The 19,692-nt window shown below is 42.1% G+C and overlaps 1 protein-coding gene across 1 annotated transcript in view; it reads left to right on the forward strand.

Annotated features, from left to right (window-relative positions):
• The first annotated feature begins 2,977 nt into the window (after positions 1-2,977).
• The window catches only part of LOC115151491 (calmodulin-regulated spectrin-associated protein 2), a 91,445-nt gene continuing 74,730 nt past the window's right edge, over positions 2,978-19,692 (forward strand). Inside the window, exons 1-3 of the mRNA XM_029695469.1 lie at positions 2,978-3,330; positions 12,725-12,870; positions 13,153-13,266. Coding sequence (XP_029551329.1) covers positions 3,189-3,330; positions 12,725-12,870; positions 13,153-13,266 — 402 coding nt within the window. The 5' untranslated portion in view covers positions 2,978-3,188. The remainder of the gene's footprint in view (positions 3,331-12,724; positions 12,871-13,152; positions 13,267-19,692) is intronic.

Here is a 19,692-nt window from a genome sequence, read left to right on the forward strand (position 1 = left end):
GACGTCTTTAGTTTTTTTCTTCTTCTTTGGGTTTTATGGCGAACTACACGCAAAAGGTGTGTTTTCGCCACCAACTGAACGGGGGTGTAAATATTTACTAAAAAAAAAACAAATTCCATATGGGGAAAGGAAAATTTACATTAATCCACGCAAACTACAAAAAAAAATCTGCATATTGGATTAGTATCTTTTCAAAATCTAATGAAATAGTTTTTTTGTTGATCATATTACTCCAGTGCTAGCCTCCCTACACTGGCTTCCTGTTAAGGCAAGGGCTGATTTCAAGGTTTTACTGCTAACCTACAAAGCATTACATGGGCTTGCTCCTACCTATCTTTCCGACTTGCTCCTACCTATCTTTCCTGCCGTACATACCTACAGGTAGGCTACAATCCAAAGGGGGGCGCCAACCCGGACAGGAAGATCACGTCAGTCCCTAGAATTTCTAAGCAATCAGCTCCTATAGAGCTCTATTTTTATGGAATGGTCTGCCTACCCATGTGAGAGATGCAGACTTGGTCTCAACCTTTAAGTCTTTATTGAAGACTCATCTCTTCAGTGGGTCTTATGATTGAGTGTAGTCTAGCCCAGGAGTGTGAAGGTGAACGGAAAGGCACTGGAGCAATGAACCACCCTTGCTGTCTCTGCCTGGCCGGTTCCCCTCTCTCCACTGGGATTCTCTGCCTCTAATCCTATTTTCTTTTTTTTTTACCTTTATTTAACTAGGCAAGTCAGTTAAGAACAAATTCTTATTTTCAATGACGACCTAGGAACAGTGGGTTAACTGCCTTGTTCAGGGGCAGAACGACAGATTTTTACCTTGTCAGCTCAGGGATTCAATCTTGCAACCTTTCAGTTACTAGTCCAACACTCTAACCACTAGGCTAACTACCGCACCTATTACAGGGGCTGAGTCACTGGCTGTCTTTCTTTCTCTCTTTCTCTTCCATGCCGTCCCTGGGATGGGTGAGTGGGTTGAGTCACTGACGTGGTCTTCCAGTCTGGGTTGGCGCCCCCCTTTGTGTTGTGCCGTGGTGGAGGTCTTCGTGGGCTATACTCGGCCTTGTCTCAGGATGGTAAGTTGGTTGAAGATATCCCTCTAGTGGTGTTGGGGCTGTGCTTTGGCAAAGTGGGTGGGGTTATATCCTGCCTGTTTGGCCCTGTCCGGGGGTATTGTTGGACAGGGCCACAGTGTCTCCCGACCCCTCCAGTCTCAGCCTCCAGTATTTATGCTGCAGTAGTTTATGTGTCGGGGGGCTAGGGTCAGTCTGTTGTATCTGGAGTATTTATCCTGTCTTATCCGGTGTCTTGTGTGAATTTAAGTATGCTCGCTCTAATTATTTTTCTTTCTCTCTCTGAGGATATGAGCCCTAGGACCATGCCTCAGGACTACCTGGCTGACTCCTTGCTGTCCCCAGTCCACCTGGCCATGCTGCTGCTCCAGTTTCAACTGTTCTGCCTGCGGCTATGGAACCCTGACCTGTTCACCGGACGTGCTACCTGTCCCAGACCTGCTGTTTTCAACTCTCTAGAGACAGCAGGAGCAGTAGAGATACTCTGAATGATCAGCTATGAAAAGTCAACTGACATTTACTTCTGAGGTGCTGACCTGTTGCACCCTCGACAACCACTGTGATTATTATTATTTAACCCTGCTGGTCATCTATGAACATTTGAACATCTTGGCCATGTTCTGTTATAATCTCCACCCGGCACAGCCAGAAGAGGACTGGCCACCCCTCATAGCCTGGTTCCTCTCTAGGTTTCTTCCTAGGTTCTGGCCTTTATAGGGAGTTTTTCCTAGCCACCGTGCTTCTACACCTGCATTGCTTGCTGTTTGGGGTTTTAGGCTGGGTTTCTGTACAGCACTTTGTGACATCAACTGATGTAAGAAGGGCTATATAAATACATTTGATTGATTTACAAACATGTCAGAAGCAAATTGACATGTTGACATAGCTGTACATCTCACATCGATGTGGTTTCAATGAATAATGTTGAATTCAACTTGCCTAATTGTATCAATGATGATGCATATTAGGACTACAAATCCACATAATAAAGGAATGATGCATTATATATAATGTAAATACTTGCAATTGACAATACAAGGCTTACCCACCACAAATTATTAAGCAAATTCATCAAGGTTGTATCTGAATTTTTGTCCAAACTTAGTTATTGATATATTCTTGTTCTGTTCAATGTTCTCTAACTATATATATGACTCTAAATACCCCCAATTCATGATGTTAAGTTCAAAAGAATACAATATAAAAATAGCTGACACCATTCAAATCAATCAGGGTTTGGAACTTTAAAGCCAATTATCTCAGAATCATCTTTTTGCAGATATAACCTTATAGTCCCAAACTCTCGATAGGCTAATCTATTTCATTGGTTAAAGTTAGAATATTTATCTATCCAGGGATGTATTTTACATATAAACAGACAGAACATGAGCATTTAATCCAAACAAATCAAGCTATGCATGCGATGCGTAGATTTCGTCCAATTTCTAACTGTAGTAAAAGCATGCTGGTCTCTTTTTATGTTGTGCAGAAGTTGCTGGATGGTACGCGCATGCGCAACTCTTTCTTAGCCACAGTGCGGCAGGAGAACCGCAACAAGCGAGGAAAAGCAGAGGGGAACCAACTTGTGTTTGAAAACAAACACTTGAATGGGAATCGGAATGTTTTTTTCTCTCTATCTGAAGAAAATAAGCGTCTTCCTCAATGAGATTCTTCTGAAATAGGTTGACAGCTATTAGGCGAACCTCATTTCAACTGGGGCGTATTCATTACGCCGATTCTGTTACAAAACTTTTCTTAAAAGTAAGCAAACGGAACGAAACTGGGAGGGACCTACCTGAATTTCTCCAATAGAAACTCTGTTTGGACTAATGATTACATCCCAGGTAGCAGCAGAATGGCTGAAAAATACAGGCAGAGTCGCTGATTCCACTATTCATATTGATTTGAAGGAGATAGACAATACCATACCGATGGTTTGCAGTCAACCCTCCATGTCTCCTCCAACGAATTGTACATTTACATAGACAATTGAAGGCTGGCAAATCAAGTAACGTTTGGTGCATTCAATTTCATTGGTGGGATGTCATCGACTTCTATTGCTACATAGTTAGTAATCATTGGGTTTGCCGAAGGCTGTTGACACTTCAGGGTGTTATGATGGGTGAAGTGACGGACGCCAGGGAAATTAAAAATACCTTTATTGTTCCCGCAATAAAGTCTTCTGATCACTATGATTGTTCTCGAGCAAAAATCTGCTGTAGCCTCACGTGGCTGGTGGACAAAGCATTTGGGACAGGTAGGTGGTGTTCTGTTTTTAGAAATTGCATGGTTTCATTTAGTTTGTCAATAATTACATCTATTTGTTTTTCAAACACATTTGTCAGCAATGTGGCTGTTTTCCCCTTTGCAATATTATAGCTCAGCTATACAAATAACCACACACACCACCGTTCAAGCTAACAAGATATGCATTATTGAAGTGCAATTGATGTGTATGTAGTAAAACCACTGTATTTAGATTCCCTGAGAGAAGCATCCATCCAAAACAAACAGGCACCATTCTCAAATAGACCTCTGCTAATTAAGAACCAGAACAGCTGCATGATCAATTCTTATCTAGACATGAGGGTGTGAAGTGAAGAGGTGCCACAGATTGTATCCTGCTTGAGAGCTGTGACTCTTGAGTATGACACCACCCTCGCTGTAATATCAGACCTAGATGGCTGGTGATGCCATCCTACATTCACTATCAAATGGTTATAGTTGTTACCATGGTTATCAGTAAGCCTCTATAGTAAGCCATGTGACTTATTATTATTATTATTATTATTATTATTATTATTATTATTATTATTTCTAACAGTAATGATAATGTTGATACTCGGGTTTACATTGGTGGCTATATCTACAGTAGACCTACTTACAGTATGAGCCTCTAATGTGAGTTTTGTGACTATCACCATAGTAACAAATAGCAGAGTAGTAATAGTTATGTTTGGTTCTTCAACAAAGACCACAGTTGTTTTATGTGGTGGTAATATAAATTCATTTGTATATACATTTTGAATCTGAACACAAACCTTTTGTCAGTTTTTAGGGGAGTGTACAGACCGTGATATATATATATCCATAAGATGTGAATCATCACAATCTAATTGTTTTCCACCTCACCCCATTGCTGTAAACTGCATTGAGTCCCAATGGTCACTGATGAGCAGATTCGAGATCCCCTGACTCATCTGTGAAGCAAGGCCCAGCTCAATGATGTAGAATGGAGCTTGAAGCTGGTCAAGAGGTATTGAGGGTCTGGTTTCCCAGATGCAGGTTGAGAGTAGACCTGGGCTAAAAAGCATGTTCAATCGAGATTCTCCACTGAAAGAGCATTTTAGTCTAGGCTTAATCTGTGCCTGGGAAGCTGGCTCTAGGGGTCTTTTCGATACATTTTAATTACTGCACCTTGAGTTTCATTCCAAGACATGTAGTATTGCTATAAGCCTCATAGTCAAGGGGACAATATGTGACCTTTGAAAGCAGTTCTAACAGCACATGTTCTGGGAGAAACATGTACTTTCTTATTTGATCTGTTTTGATCCTTGGTTTTGGGTTTGGTAATAGCCAGCAGTTTGCCTAAAGGATGATTGTGTTGTATAACCTACTCTGTACTCAAGCCTACTGTTTATTAAAGGCCATAGAGCAGAGGCAGAGATTACTTTACTGAAGGGAACATAGTAGTTGGGGTGGCAGGTAGCCTAGTGGTTAGAGCGTTGGGCCAGTAACCGAAAAGTTGCTGGATCGAATCCCCGAGCTGACAAGATTGTTGTGCCCCTGAGCAAGGCAGTTCCCGGGTGCCAAAGACATGGATGTCGATTTAAGGCAGCCCCCCCCCCCCCCCCCCAGCCCTTCTCTGATTCAGAGAGGTTGGGTTAAATGCGGAAGACACATTTCAGTTGAATGCGTTCAGTTGTACAACTGACTAGGTATTACACCGTCCGCTCACTGATGCAAAATAATTAATTGTCCTCATTGTGCTTTGAAATAGCCAGTCTTATCAAATAAGTACGCTAATATTGTTATTTTGGTTCATTTATTTATGTATGTAGCATTTGCACCAGGTTAGCGTCAAAGCTGAAGGTGCCAAATGTAAGGAGATATATGGGGTCTACATGTCTCCTCAGATACAAAGCAAATGTCTGATATGAGACTTTAATAGTTGGACTAGATATAATAACCAATGTTCACTAACATAACTTTTGATATGTAGTAAGATGTTAGAAGTTCTAAAGATACAGTGCATTTGCAAAGTATTCAGACCCCTTGACTTTTTCCACATTTTGTTACATTTACAGCCTTATTCTAAAATTGATTCAATTATTATTTTTCCTCATCATTCTACACACAATACCCCATAATGACAAAGGGAAAACAGGTTTTTAGAAATGTTTGCAAAACAGAAATACCTTATTTACATAAATATTCAGACCCTTTGCTATGAAACTTGAAATTGAGCTCAGGTGCATCCTGTTTCCAATGATCATCCTTGATATGTTTCTACAACTTGATTGGAGTTCAAATGTGGTAAATTCAATTGATTGGACATGATTTGGAAAGGCACACACCTGTCTATATAAGGTTCCACAGTTGACAGTGCATGTCAGAGCAAAAACAAAGCCATGAGGTCGAAGGAATTGTGTCGAGGTACAGATCTGGGGAAGGGTACCAAAAAATGTCAAAAAACGTCTCGAAGAACACAGTGGCCTCCATCATTCTTTAATGGAAGAAGTTTGGAACCACCAAGACTCTTCCTAGAGCTGGCCGCCCAGCCAAACTGAGCAATCAGGGGAGAATGGCCTTGGTCAGGGAGGTGACCAAGAACATGATGATCACTCTGACAGAGCTCCAGAGTTACTCTGTGGAGATGGGAGAACCAATCAGGCCTTTATGGTAGATTGGCCAGACGGAAGCCGGCACTCAATAAAAGGCACATGACAGCCGATTTTGAGTTTTTCTAAAATACACCTAAAGGACTCTCAGACTATGAGAAACAAGGTTCTCTGGTCTGATGAAACCAAGATTGAACTCTTTGGCCTGAATGCCAAGCTTCATGTCTGAAGGAAACCTTGCACCATCCCTAAGGGAAAGCATGGTGGTGGCAGCATCATGCTGTGGGGATATTTTTCAATGGCAGGGACTGGGTGACTAGTCAGGATCGAAGGAAAGATGAACGGAGCAAAGTAAAAAGAGATCCTTGATGAAACCCTGCTCCAGAGCACTCTGGACCTGAGATTGTTGCGAAGGTTTACAAGCAATACTAACGATTCAGAGAGTAACTGCCTGTAAATCAATCTCATTCAAACTCCAGCTGTTGTCATGAGAAGCTGGGTCCGTATTCAAATAGCATCTCAAAGTAGCCTTGGTGTGCTGATTCAGGATTAGGTCCCCTCTGTCCTTTTATAAGTGTATTCATTATGCTCTAAAAGGAAAAACTGATCCTGTATTAGCACTCCTTCACTTAGACTCTTTGTGAATACGTGCCCTGGTCGTATTTAATTTGCCCTCTGTTGTGCTTGTGTTTTTTAAAGCCCTACGTTGACTATTAGATCGCCAGATGTGTAGTGTAGACTTGCACGTGGCATAAGCACTCCTCAAACAACTGCGCTTTGAATCTAGCACAACCTTGACAAGACATCTGTTTTGTATTCCTTTGACTAACTGAACAGATCATCTTGTCTTAGCTGTTATGAAGACTGACACAGATCTACACACTGTAGCAATAGTAGAACAGTCAAATATATCCTCATACCTGAGGACACTCAGTACAACCTTATTCTGTTTTTGAGTGGAACATCTCATGAATTAATTTCACCAATTTGATTGGGGCTGTATGTATTAAGCTCCTCAGTGAATGAGTAATCAAGTCCCCTTTATCCTTGTTATTTGATTCATTGTGATCTAAAAGTTAACTCTAACCCTGACTCAGCACTCCTACTTTGAGACACTTTATACGATCGGCCCCTTGACCAAGGGTGATGCAGTTGGATTCGGGCTTCGGACGGACAGACAGAATTTTCTACTGCAGTTGCCAGTGAGCCGGTTTTAGGTTTTGTTGCTCTGTAATATTGGAAAATACACTACATGAGCTTCTAACCAGATCCCTCCATGTACTGTATTTTCAATTAGTCTGAATGAAATGGGATGATTCCAAAAATACTGTCTCATGTTCTCAAAGGTAGAGAGGCAGATCTGGTCTTCAGATCCCAGCGTACACTGCTACTGCTCAGAATACTTTCAGGCACATAAGCAATTAAGCAGAGTTTGAGAGCACACACACACACACACACACACACACACACAGAGAGAGAGAGGAGAGAGGAGAGAGAGAGAGAGAGAGAGAGAGAGAGAGAGAGAGGAGAAGAGAGGAAGAGATGAGAGGGAGAGAGAGGGGAGAGAGAGAGAGAGAGAGAGAGAGGGAGAGAGAAGAGAGAGGAGAGGGAGAGAGGAGAGAGAGAGAGAGAGAGAGAGAAAAGAAGAGAGAGAAAAAAATAAGGAGAGAGAAGAGAAGAGAAGGAGAGAGGAGAGAGAGAAGAGAGAGAGAGAGGAGGAAGAGAGAGAGCAACGAGAGAGAGAGAGAGAGAGAGAGAGAGAGAGAGAGAGAGAGAGAGAGAGAGAGAGAGAGAGAGAGAGGAGAGAGAGAGAGAGAGAGAGAGAGAGAGAGAGATATAATGAATCTGGAATTTAGAATACATCAGATTTCGGTATTGTCTGATTGCAATGGTAACCTGTGTGGAACATATAATGCAGTTCTGCTCAGCACTTGAGGTAAGAAAGGTCAGAGACTTGAGGACTTGAATCAGACTTGCCCTGTTAGACTTGAGACTTGAGGACTTGAATCAGACTTGCCCTGTTAGACTTGAGACTTGAGGACTTGAATCAGACTTGCCCTGTTAGACTTGAGACTTGCCTTAGATTTACCTAAAGTGACCTATTGACAAAGTAGAGAGTTCTGTTTTTTTCCCTTTACCCCTTCGTCAATGCTACTATTTATACTGTCTTATCTGGCTCGTCCTATACAGCAGGTCCAGTGAGAGAGGAGTAGGCTATCCCTTGTCAATGTAGATTTATTTGATCAAGGTAGACATTATGGTGTCATTGTCTCAAAGGACTCTAGCCCCAACCCTAACCTTTATTAACTGTCCTCACCTCTGGGAGCCACGTCCACCCCTCCGATTGGTCCTCTACAGTGATGTAAAGTACTTAAGTAAAAATTATTTAAACTACTGCTTAAGTAGTTGTTGGGGGTATCTGTATATTTACTATTTATATTTTTGACTACTTTTACTCCACTACATTCCTAAAGAAAATAATGTACTTTTTACTCCTTACATTTCCCTGACACCCAAAAGTACTCGTTACATGTTCAATGCTTAGAGGGACAGGAAAATGGTCTAATTCATGCACTTATCAAGAGCACATCCCTGGTCATCGCTACTGCCTCTGATCAGGCAGACTCACTAAACACAAATGCTTAATTTGTAAATTATGTCTGACTGTTGAAGTGTGCCCCTGGATATCCGTAAATTAAAAAAGAAAATCGTGCCGTCTAGGTTAATTTAAGGAATTTGAAATGATTTATACATTTACTTTTGATACGTGTATATATTTAAAACCAAATACTTTTAGACTTTTTCTCAAGTAGTATTTTACTGGGTGACTTTTACTTGAGTCATTTTCTTTTAAGGTATCTTTTTACTTTTAATCAAGTATGACAATTGGATACTTTTTTCACCACTGGTTCTCTGTTGGTCAGTTTGCTTCTTCTCAAGGCGTAGGCCAAGGAGTTGCCCCAAATATAACCACTGAGTCATTCCACCTCAAAAAGCACAAGAGGATTTCGACACTCACCATATCAGATTGTTCTGAAATCGTTTCTGAGGTTAGAAACAAGATAAGATTACCATTCTAGAAGCATTATTTTGTTGAAATATAATTTCATCTCTGAGAAATCAAGCTAATGGATTGCACCCAAATTGGACATTTTTTATTTATTTATAGGATTCATATAATCTACCACAAATATAGTACCTAACATTCGATTTGGACCATCAGTTCTTTCTTTGCAACTTTGGTTAGAAAACCAATAGCTTTTGCTCTTGATGAAAATAAATGGTGGGCTCAATTATGTGGTCAAGTCCTTTTTTAAAATAATTGTTATTTAACTAGGCAAGTCAGATAAGAACAAATTCTTATTTACAATGACGGCCTACCCCAGCCAAACCCGGACGACGCTAGGCCAATTGTGTGCCGCCCTAGGGGACTTCCAATCACGGCCGGATGTGATACAGCCTGGATCCAAACCAGGGACTGTAGTGACGCCTCTTGCACTGAGATGCAGTGCCTTAGACCGCTGCGCCACTCAAGTGTCCTCAATGAAAGCAATTCAGTTTGTCCTTCACTTAGTAACCTAGTGCTTCAACTCAACTCCTTGAAGAGTCCAACAAATGGAAGCTGTCTGAGAGTGCTCTCTGCGTAATTCTCATATAAAGACTTTTCCTACAAGCTCAAAACTTTGATGAAGAAATGGGCTAGTGACTAAAATGTTGTGATAATAAATAAATAAATAAATAAATAAATAAATAAATAAATAAAATAATACAATTATAATGCATTGTATGTTTTTCATTAAAATGTTTAGAAAACATCTCTATATGTAGTGGGATTAGTGATATTTACCATTTAACCCAACCCCAATACAAAATAGTAAACAGTGTATGTTTGGGACTTTTACCATTCAAGACTTTAAAAAATATGTTTGACGTGTTCTGTGCCCATATGAATAACCCCTATGATGTAACTGGAATGATGAGATGGATGTTCTTCTATGTTTTAGTTTTATTATTTCACTGCCGTACTGTGTTCCATCTTGTCCAGCCATCTTGTCTCAAGAGGACCACAATGGAAATAAGTCCCAGACTTTATTGTGCGTTATCCTCCATGATTTTATTCATGTGCACGTATGGCTTTTTAAAGTTTTATCTGTGCTTGTTTTTTTTAAATGGTCGAATTAAGGACCGCTTTCTCTGTAAATAGGAGTAACAACATGAATTTGTGCATGACGCACGAATAATGCGGTGCGACTCGAGTTTCGCCATCAGCGGAGGAAAGGGAGAGCGGAGGGATGTTGAGATGCGGACCCTCAGTCTGCTGCTCTCTCTCTCCGCTGAGACTGACCATCGGTTGCAGGCACCATCAGCAAATTATTTTAATGTATGCTCATTCAGCTGTGCTTCACAAGTAATACAGCAACGGATCTATTACCGGTTTGATCATATAGCCTACCTCAAATTTTGAAATATAATTTTTTTTAAATGTCCCGAACAACAATGCATTGGCAGGGCAATTCAAGCAAAGCCAATATGCAGTGATACTGTACTGGGCCTATAGTCTACTGCACAAACCTCATAGCTACAGAACGTTTTTTAATTGGTTAATGTTGCATAGGCTTACGTTTTTTTAAGTCGTTAAAAAAATCTGAGAGGTAGATCTCGGCTTGCATTTTGACTCAAAGTGATCTTGACTCAGAAAAGGTTGATGACCACTGTTATAGAGTTTTCCCTATTAACACTATCAATGTTTCCCTTTTACTGTGGCAATTGTGATCGAATCAACGCAATATTAGCCACTTTCAATGCAACATACCGAAACAAAACAAACTATGCAAGATATTTTGTTGTAGGCAGAACACATCGCAGTATGATTCTATTGCAATGACAAGCACTACTCAGCCTGTTCTCTAAACAGACCGGTGCGCCATAACCAGTCAGACCTATATGTAAATAGACCATTGCCTTATGTGGAACTGTGCCATTCACTTTGAACTGGACTGTGTTTACAGCATGAGCGGTTGTGAGTAGATGTGCTTGTTTTGAGATCAAAGTGAAAGCTGCATGTAGCCACGTGTGCACATTTGTTTATATCCTTTGCTAGTTAGTGAGTTATTTGCCCAGTTATAGATAATTTGTAGTCAGCAATAGGGGAGTGATTGCTTCCTACAAGAGCACAAAACGTGTACATTTCTTGACATTTTTGAAAGCAAGTCATGTAAAGAGCATTTTTTTGTCTTAAAATGGCAATGTTGTACTTTGAGACAGGCTTGAATAAGCTGTGTAACCAATAGGCAGAGGGTAGCATAATTTGTCTGATTCTCTGTAATAATGTTAAGGGAGTAATAATGCATTTTATTTTGTAAAGTGTTTTTTTTGTTGTTGCATCAAACGACACAACATGTTCTGTCACATCCTTGTCTGAATGACAAGTGGATAAGCAGGTTCATGTCAAGATTCTTTTCTCTCCCAAAGTCTCGTTGAACACCACACATTGGCTGCTACTGTAGGCTGAATGATAGAACAGCTATTTCCATGTTAAAATGTTATGGGATGCATTTTCTCCATTGTTTTTGATGGTAGGCCACTCTGGTAGTTCTACATTATGATAAAATAGCCACAGTAGCCTACTTGGCCACAGTTAAAACTGTAACTTAAAGCAGGTAATTCAGTGCTGAATTTTTTTAATATGATGTAATTAATTGAATATGATGTAAATTATGTACATTAAAAGCGCCAATTTGGGTGCAATCAGTTTCTCAGAGGTTTAAATGTCAACAAAATAATGTTTCAGGAATGCTGATCTTCGAACTACAAAAAAAAAAAACGATTTCTGAAAAATCTGGCACTGATACAGGGTCAGATTGATTCTTCATCCCGCTAAAGGTTTAGGTAAGGACTGTTGGTAATCTGATCCTAGATCTGCAATTAACAGCAACTTCTACCTCGAGAACCCTTTGGTGACCTTGTTGTTAATTAGATAGCGTGTCTCTGTTATGAGCTGCTGACTTGGCCTGTCTAACATGATCCCCAGAGTGGTGTGAGGGTGGATGAAGGGTGTGAAGCTGAGAAGTTCTCTCTTACTGTGGCTTCACCGATCATCATGAACACCCATCTGCTTCGTGTGTGTGTGTGTGGGTGGGTGGGTGGGTGCGTGCGGCAGAGTGTGACATCATGTAGGAATCAATCTACTTTCAGTGGTGTGAAAATCAGGTTATTTTATAGCTGTTTGTTTTGTGGATACAGAGTCTCTGGTTTTTATACCATCCCCATTTTCTCAGCACCCTGTGATAGTCTGACAAGGAAGAAATACATTTTTGAACTCCAGGCCAACTGGTATCTATATATATATGTATATATACACACACACACAAATTGATCAGGTTCCTTTCCTACTGTAGTTTCCATGGTAACACACATTGCAGTTCATCCATAGTGTATTTCATAATGGAGATAGCCCCCATGTCTTTGGAAGATGAAACAATGAAATAGACTCAATTACTATCAGTCATGTTGACTTGTTCAATACTAGATTGACACCCTAATCTCGTTTATATCAGGAACAGCAACGCTGTATCAGGTACTATGAGCTGGTTTAGGAGTGGAACGGTTATCTAGTTAACGGTTAACTACGGCGCATGATTCCCTTTTGCATTACAACATTTAGAAAGTTAATTATACATTTTTCCTGGGAGCAAATGGTATATTCACCGATTCACTCTTGACTTAGAAAAATGTAGTAAACTATTCCCATGTGTAATGTGCCAACGCATATTCACTCTTTTGACCTCTCTACCTCTCCCTCCTAAACAGACAGTGTCCCGGCCGACCTGAAGGAGCCCTTCTACACAGACCAGTATGAACAGGAGCATCTGAAGCCTGCAGTAGTCAGCCTACTGCTGTCTGCTGAGCTCTACTGCAGAGCCGGGAGCCTCATCCTGACGAGTGGAGGTCACCATGCTGTCACCCAGCCCCTGGTTGGTCACCATGCTGTCACCCAGCCCCTGGTTGGTCACGATGCTGTCACCCAGCCCCTGGTTGGTCACCATGCTGTCACCCAGCCCCTGGTTGGTCACGATGCTGTCACCCAGCCCCTGGTTGGTCACCATGCTGTCACCCAGCCCCTGGTTGGTCACCATGCTGTCACCCAGCCCCTGGTTGGTCACCATGCTGTCACCCAGCCCCTGGTTGGTCACCATGCTGTCACCCAGGCCCTGGTTGGTCACGATGCTGTCACCCAGGCCCTGGTTGGTCACGATGCTGTCATCCAGGCCCTGGCCCAGAAGGGACTCCACGTCACAGACCAGACGAGGCTGGTTACTGAGAGAGACCTCTGCAAGAGGCCCCTACAGATGGTAAGAGATCGTGGTTGGGGGATAGTGTGTGGCAGGCGGTGGCTGTGGGTCTGGCTATTATGGATCTCTTTCCCTCCATGTTTTTTTGTGATTTCTTTCAGTCTGTTTTAGTGTCTATCTCTCTCTTTGTCTTGCTATCTGCATCTGTCTTTCTCTCTCTCATCTCTGTACTTCTCTATAGCCTAGGTCTTCTCATTGTGACTGTTATTGAAGCAGTCTCCATCTGCAGGATTTGATTGGCAGGGGTTTACCAGAATAACTTGAAACTCCCCTGGGTACTGGGCACCCCAGTACCCACATCGTTTTGAAATCAGCCCACTATTTTTTTTTTGCTCCCAGTCCCCAGTATTGTCTGTATGTACTGCTCCCAGGCCCCAGTACTGTCTCTCTGTTCTGCTCCCAGTCCCCAGTACTGTCTGTCTGTCTTGTTGTTCTGCTCCCAGTCCTCAGTATTGTAGCTGTCTGTCTTGTTGTTCTGCTCCCAGTCCTCAGTATTGTAGCTGTCTGTCTTGTTGTTCTGCTCCCAGTCCTCAGTACTGGAGCTGTCTGTCTTGTTGTTCTGCTCCCAGTCCTCAGTACTGGAGCTGTCTGTCTTGTTGTTCTGCTCCCAGTCCTCAGTATTGTAGCTGTCTGTCTGTTCTGCTCCCAGTCCTCAGTACTGGAGCTGTCTGTTCTGCTCCCAGTCCTCAGTACTGGAGATGTCTGTCTGTATCTCTACTACTCTTTCTCTCTATTCGCCTGTTTTATCTTTCATTATCCTTCTCCCACTTTCTACCTCTCTCCATGAGGCTTTGGTCAAACGGGGTATGCATACAGGGAACGGGGTATGCATACAGGGAACGGGGTATGCATACAGGGAACGGGGTAGGTCTACAGGGAACGGGGTAGGCCTACAGGGAACGGGGTAGGCCTACAGGGAACGGGGTAGGCCTACAGGGAACGGGGTAGGCCTACAGGGAACGGGGTAGGCATACAGGGAACGGGGTAGGCATACAGGGAACGGGGTATATTAGGAACTTGAAGCTTTTCACCTTCTCCACTGCGGCCCCGTCGATGTGGATGGGGGCGTGCTCCCTCTGCTGTTTCCTGAAGTCCACTATCAGCTCCTTCATTTTGTTGCTGTTGAGGGAGAGATTATTTTCCTGGCACCACTCTGCCAGGGCCCTCACCTCCTCCCTGTAGGCTGTCTTGTCATTGCTGGTAATCAGGCCTACTACTGTTGTGTCGTCTGCAAACTTGATGATTGAGTTGGAGGCGTGCATGGCCATGCAGTCATGGGTGAACAGGGAGTACAGGAGTGGGCTCAGCAAGCACCCTTGTGGGGCCCCTGTGTTGAGGATCAGCGAAGTGGAGGTGTTGTTTTCCTACCTTTACCACCTGGGGGCGGCCTGTCAGCAACTCCAGGACCCAGTTGCACTCCAGGACCCAGTAAGCCCCGAGCTTAATGATGAGCTTGGAGGGTACTATGGTGTTGAATGCTGAGCTGTAGTCAACGAACAGCATTCTTACATAGGTATTCCTCTTGTCCAGATGGGATAGGGCAGTGTGATGGCGATTGCATCGTCTGTGGATCTATTGGGGCGATAAGCAAATTGAAGTGTGTCTAGGGTGTCCGGTAAGGTGGAGGTGATAACTAGCCTCTCAAAGCACTTCATGATGACAGGAGTGAGTGCTACGGGGTGATAGTCATTTAGTTCAGTTATCTTTGCTTTCTTGGGTACAGGAACAATGGTGGACATCTTGAAGCAAGTGGAGAAAACAGACTGGGACAGGGAGAGATTGAATATGTCCGTAAACACTCCAGCCTGCTGGTCTGCACATGCGCTGAGGACGCGGCTAGGGATGTCATCCATAACTGTAAAGGACAGTTATGGATGAAGACTGTCATGTCAGTACAATAACCGTTCTAATCAAAAAATATATACTGTGTGTATATATATATATATATATATATAGTACCAGTCAAAAATTTTAGAACACCTACTCATTCAACAGTTTTTCTTTATTTTTACTATTTTCTACATTGTAGAATAATAGTGAATACATCAAACCTATGAAATAACACATATAGTAACCAAAAAAGGATTATGTAGTAACCAAAAAAGTGTGAAACAAATATGTGACCCGATTCAGGAAACTAGGCAAATGTCGCAAGTCACAACTTCACAGGAGAGCTGTTCAAACATAAAAAACATTTTTTTTTAATCAAAATGATTACCAACACACACTGAAGAGCTCAAATAGACAGAAGCCTTGTATGGCGGACCAATCCGAACTAATCTCTCGGCAATTTTGACAGAAAGTGGCTTCATTTCAAGCTAAAGTGTACTGCTAGCTAGCTAGCTAACATTAGCTGGCTGCCTCCCTATGTGACGTTATTATTCATTTCCCAGAGCTGTGTGCTGTTTTAGTTAGAGCCTAATGTTAGCTAGCTAACATTGAACATGGTTGGTTAGCTCCCAGCGCTGTGGTATTGTTGGCACTGTTAATTGTTGTTTAACTAGCTAACATTAGCTGGCTGGCTCGTTAGCTAACGTTACGTGACGTGTGTACAACACCCGTTGAATATGGCCGTGTCAGTAAACGTCTGCAAAAAAAGCGTAATTAAATTGTTGCCAGCAGAGCTGGTTAGGCTGTTTTCATGTTATCTAGAGGTAAACAAATCATCGGCCAGAGCATCAAGTGTGCGCTCCGAGAGCGAAACGAGATGGGTGGGGCTAAAGCTTAATTAAGAGAGTGTGAACAATGCTGAATGGGTGTAGACAAGAAGATCTCTTCACTAGATAGCAAAACATTCAAAGGTGATTTTCTCAAAAGTGAGTTTACAAGTTCATCAACTTCCAAAGCAGAATTACTTTCCCATTGTTCCTCAAATGCAGTGTATGATATACCATTTTGTAGCTCTGAGTCTCTACTTTTATCTAATGTAAAAAAAAATATGTATAATTTTGCTACATAAGACCTGTTCCAGGTGGTGAGTCACATATTTTAGATTCTTCAAAGTAGCCACCCTTTGCCTTGATGACAGCTTTGTACACTCTTGGCATTCTCTTAACCAGCTTCAATAGGAATGCTTTTCCAACAGTCTTGAAGGAGATGCCACATATGCTGAGCACTTGTTGGCTGCTTTTTTTTCACTCTGCGGTCCTACTCATCCCAAACCATCTCAATTGGGTTGAGGTCAGGTGATTGTGTAGGCCAGGTCATCTGATGCAGCACTCCATCACTCTCCTTGGTCAAATAGCCCTTACACAGCCTGGAGGTGTGTTGGGTCATTGTCTTGTTGAATAACAAACGATAATCCACCTAAGCGCAAACCAGATGGGACGGCATATCGCTGCAGAATGCTGAGGTATCCATGCTGGTTAAGTGTGCCTTTAATTCTAAATAAATCACTGACAGTGTCACCAGCGAAGCACCATCACACCACCTCCTCCATGCTTCACGGTGGGTACCACACATGCAGAGATCATACGTTCACCAACTCTGCGTCTCACAAAGGCACGGCAGTTAGAACCAAAAATCTCAAATTGGACTCATCAGACCAAAGCACAGATTTCCACCTGTCTAATGTCCATTGCTTGGGTTTCTTGGCCCAAGCAAGTCTCTTCTTATTGGTGTCCTTTAGTAGTGGTTTCTTTGCAGCAATTCGACCATGAAGGCCTGATTCACACAGTCTCCTCACAACAGTTGATGTTGAGATGTGTCTGTTACTTGAACTCTGTAGAATTTATTTGAGCTGCAATTTCTGAGGCTGGTAACTCTAATGATCTTATCCTCTGCAGCCAAGGTAACTCCGGGTCTTCCTTTCCTGTGGCGGTCCTCATGAGAGACAGTTTCATCATAGCGCTTGATGTTTTTGCGACTACACTGGAAGAATCTTTTAAAAGTTCTTGACATTTTCTGGATTGAGCTACATTCATGTCTTTAAGTAATGATGGACTGCCGTTTCTCTGTGTGTATTTGAGCTGTTCTTGCCATAATATGGACTTGGTCTTTTACCAAATAGGGCTATATTCTGTATACCAACCCTACCTTGTCACAACACAACTGATTGTCTCAAACGCATTAAGAAGGAAAGAAATTCCACAAATTCGCTTTTAACAAGGCACACCTGTTAATTGGAATGCATTCCAGGTGACTACCTAATGAAGCTGGTTGTGAGAATGCCAAATGTGCAAAGCTGTCATCAAGGCAAAGGGTGGCTACTTTGAAAAATGTCAAATATAAAATATATTTTTGATTTGTTTAACACATTTCTTTGGTTACTACATGATTCCATATGTGTTATTTCATAGTTTTGATGTCTTCACTATTATTCTACAATGTAGAAAATATTAAAATAAAGAAAATCCCTTGAATGAGTAGGTGTGTCAAAACTTTTGACTGGTATTGTAGATACAGTGCCTTCAGAAAGTATTCACACCCATTAACTTTTTCAAAATTGTGTTGTGTTACAGCCTGAATTAAAAATGGATCCAATTTATATTTTGTGTCACTGGCCTACACACAATACCCCATAATGTTACATTGGAATTATGCTTCAAATATGTTTTTTACAAATTCATTCAAGGTGAAATGTTTTAGTTACGGTTTTGACTTAAATCCATTTGAAAATCTATGGCCAGACTTGAAAATGGCTATTTTAAAAGTCACCATTGGCCTCGTGGGGAAATCCCTGAGCAGATTCCTTCTTCTCCGCCAACTGAGTTAGGATGGACGCCTGTATCTTTGTAGTGACTGGGTGTATTGATACACCATACAAAGTGTAATTAATAACTTCACCATGTTCAAAGGGATATTCAATATCTGCTTCTTCTTTTTTTTACCCTTCTACCAATAGGTGCCCTTCTTTGTGAGGCATTGGAAAACCTCCCTAGTCTTTGTGGTTGAGTCTGTGTTTTGAAATTCACTGCTTGACCGAGGGACCTGCACGGTGGTGTTGCACGGGATTTAGAAAGTATTCAAACCCCCTTTTCCCACATTTTTTTACATTACAGCCTTATTCTAAAATTGATTAAATTGTTTTTTTCCCATCATCAATCTACACACAATATCCCATGACAAAGCAAAAACACTGTTTTACAATTGTTTGCAAATGTATTAAACATTTTAAACTGAAATATTACATTTACATAAGTATTCAGACCCTTTACTCAGTACTTTGTTGAAGCACCTTTAGCAGTGATTAAAGCCTCAAGTCTTTTGGGGTATGACACTAAAAGCTTGGCACACCTGTATTTGGGGAGTTTCTCCCATTCTTCTCCACAGATCCCCTCAAGCTCGGACAGGTTGGATGGGGAGCATCGCTGCACAGCTATTTTCAGGTCTCTCCAGAGATGTTCGATCGGGTTCAAGTCCGGTCTCTGGCTGGGCCACTCAAGGACATTGAGAGACTTGTCCCGAAGCCACTCCTGCGCTGTCTTGGCTGTGTACTTAGGTTTGTTGTCCGGTTGGAAGGTGAACCTTCGCCCCAGTCTGAGGCCCTGAGCGCCCTGGAGCAGGTTTTCATCAAGCGTCTCTCTGTACATTGCTACGTTTTTCTTTCCCTCGTTCCTGACTAGTCTCCGTGTCCCAGCCACTGAAAAACATCCCCACAGCATGATGCTGCCACCCCCATGCTTCACAATAGGGATGGTGCCAGGTTTCTTCCCAACGTGATGCTTGGCATTCAGGCCAAAGAATTCAATCTTGGTTTCATCAGACCAGAGAATCTTGTTTCTCCTGGTCTGAGAGTCCTTTAGGTGCCTTTTAGCAAACTCCAAGCGGGCTGTCATGTGGCTTTTACTGAGGTCTGGCACTCTACCATAAAGGCCTGATTGGTGGAGTGCTGCAGATATGGCTGTCCTTTTGGAATATTCTCCCATCTCCACAGGGGAACTCTAGAGCTATGTCAGAGAGACCATTGGGTTCTTGGTCACCTCTCTGACCAAGGTCCTCTACCCCGATTGCTCAGTTTGGCCGGGCGGCCAGCTTTAGGAAGAGTCTTGGTGGTTCAAAACTTCTTCCATTTAAGATTGATGGTGGCCACTGTGTTCTTGGGGACCTTCAATGCTGTAAACATTTTTTGGTACCCTTCGTCAGATCTGTGCCTCGACACAATCCTGTCTCGGAACTCTACGGTCAATTCCTTCAACCTCATGGCTTGGTCTTTGCTCAGACATGCACTGTCAACTGTGGGACCTTTATATAGACAGGTGTGTGCCTTTCCAAATCATGTCCAATCAATTGAATTTACCACATTTGGACTCCAATCAAGTTGTGGAAACATCTCAAGGATGATCAATGGAAACAGGATGCACCTGAACTCAATTTCGAGTCTCATAGCAAAGGGTCTGAATACTTATGTAAATAAGGTATTTCTGTTTTTAATTTTTTATAAATATGCGAACAGTTCTAAAAACCTGTTTTTCACTTTGTCATTAT

Source organism: Salmo trutta, chromosome 17 (genome assembly GCF_901001165.1).
Source record: "Salmo trutta chromosome 17, fSalTru1.1, whole genome shotgun sequence".
Taxonomy (NCBI): domain Eukaryota; kingdom Metazoa; phylum Chordata; class Actinopteri; order Salmoniformes; family Salmonidae; genus Salmo; species Salmo trutta.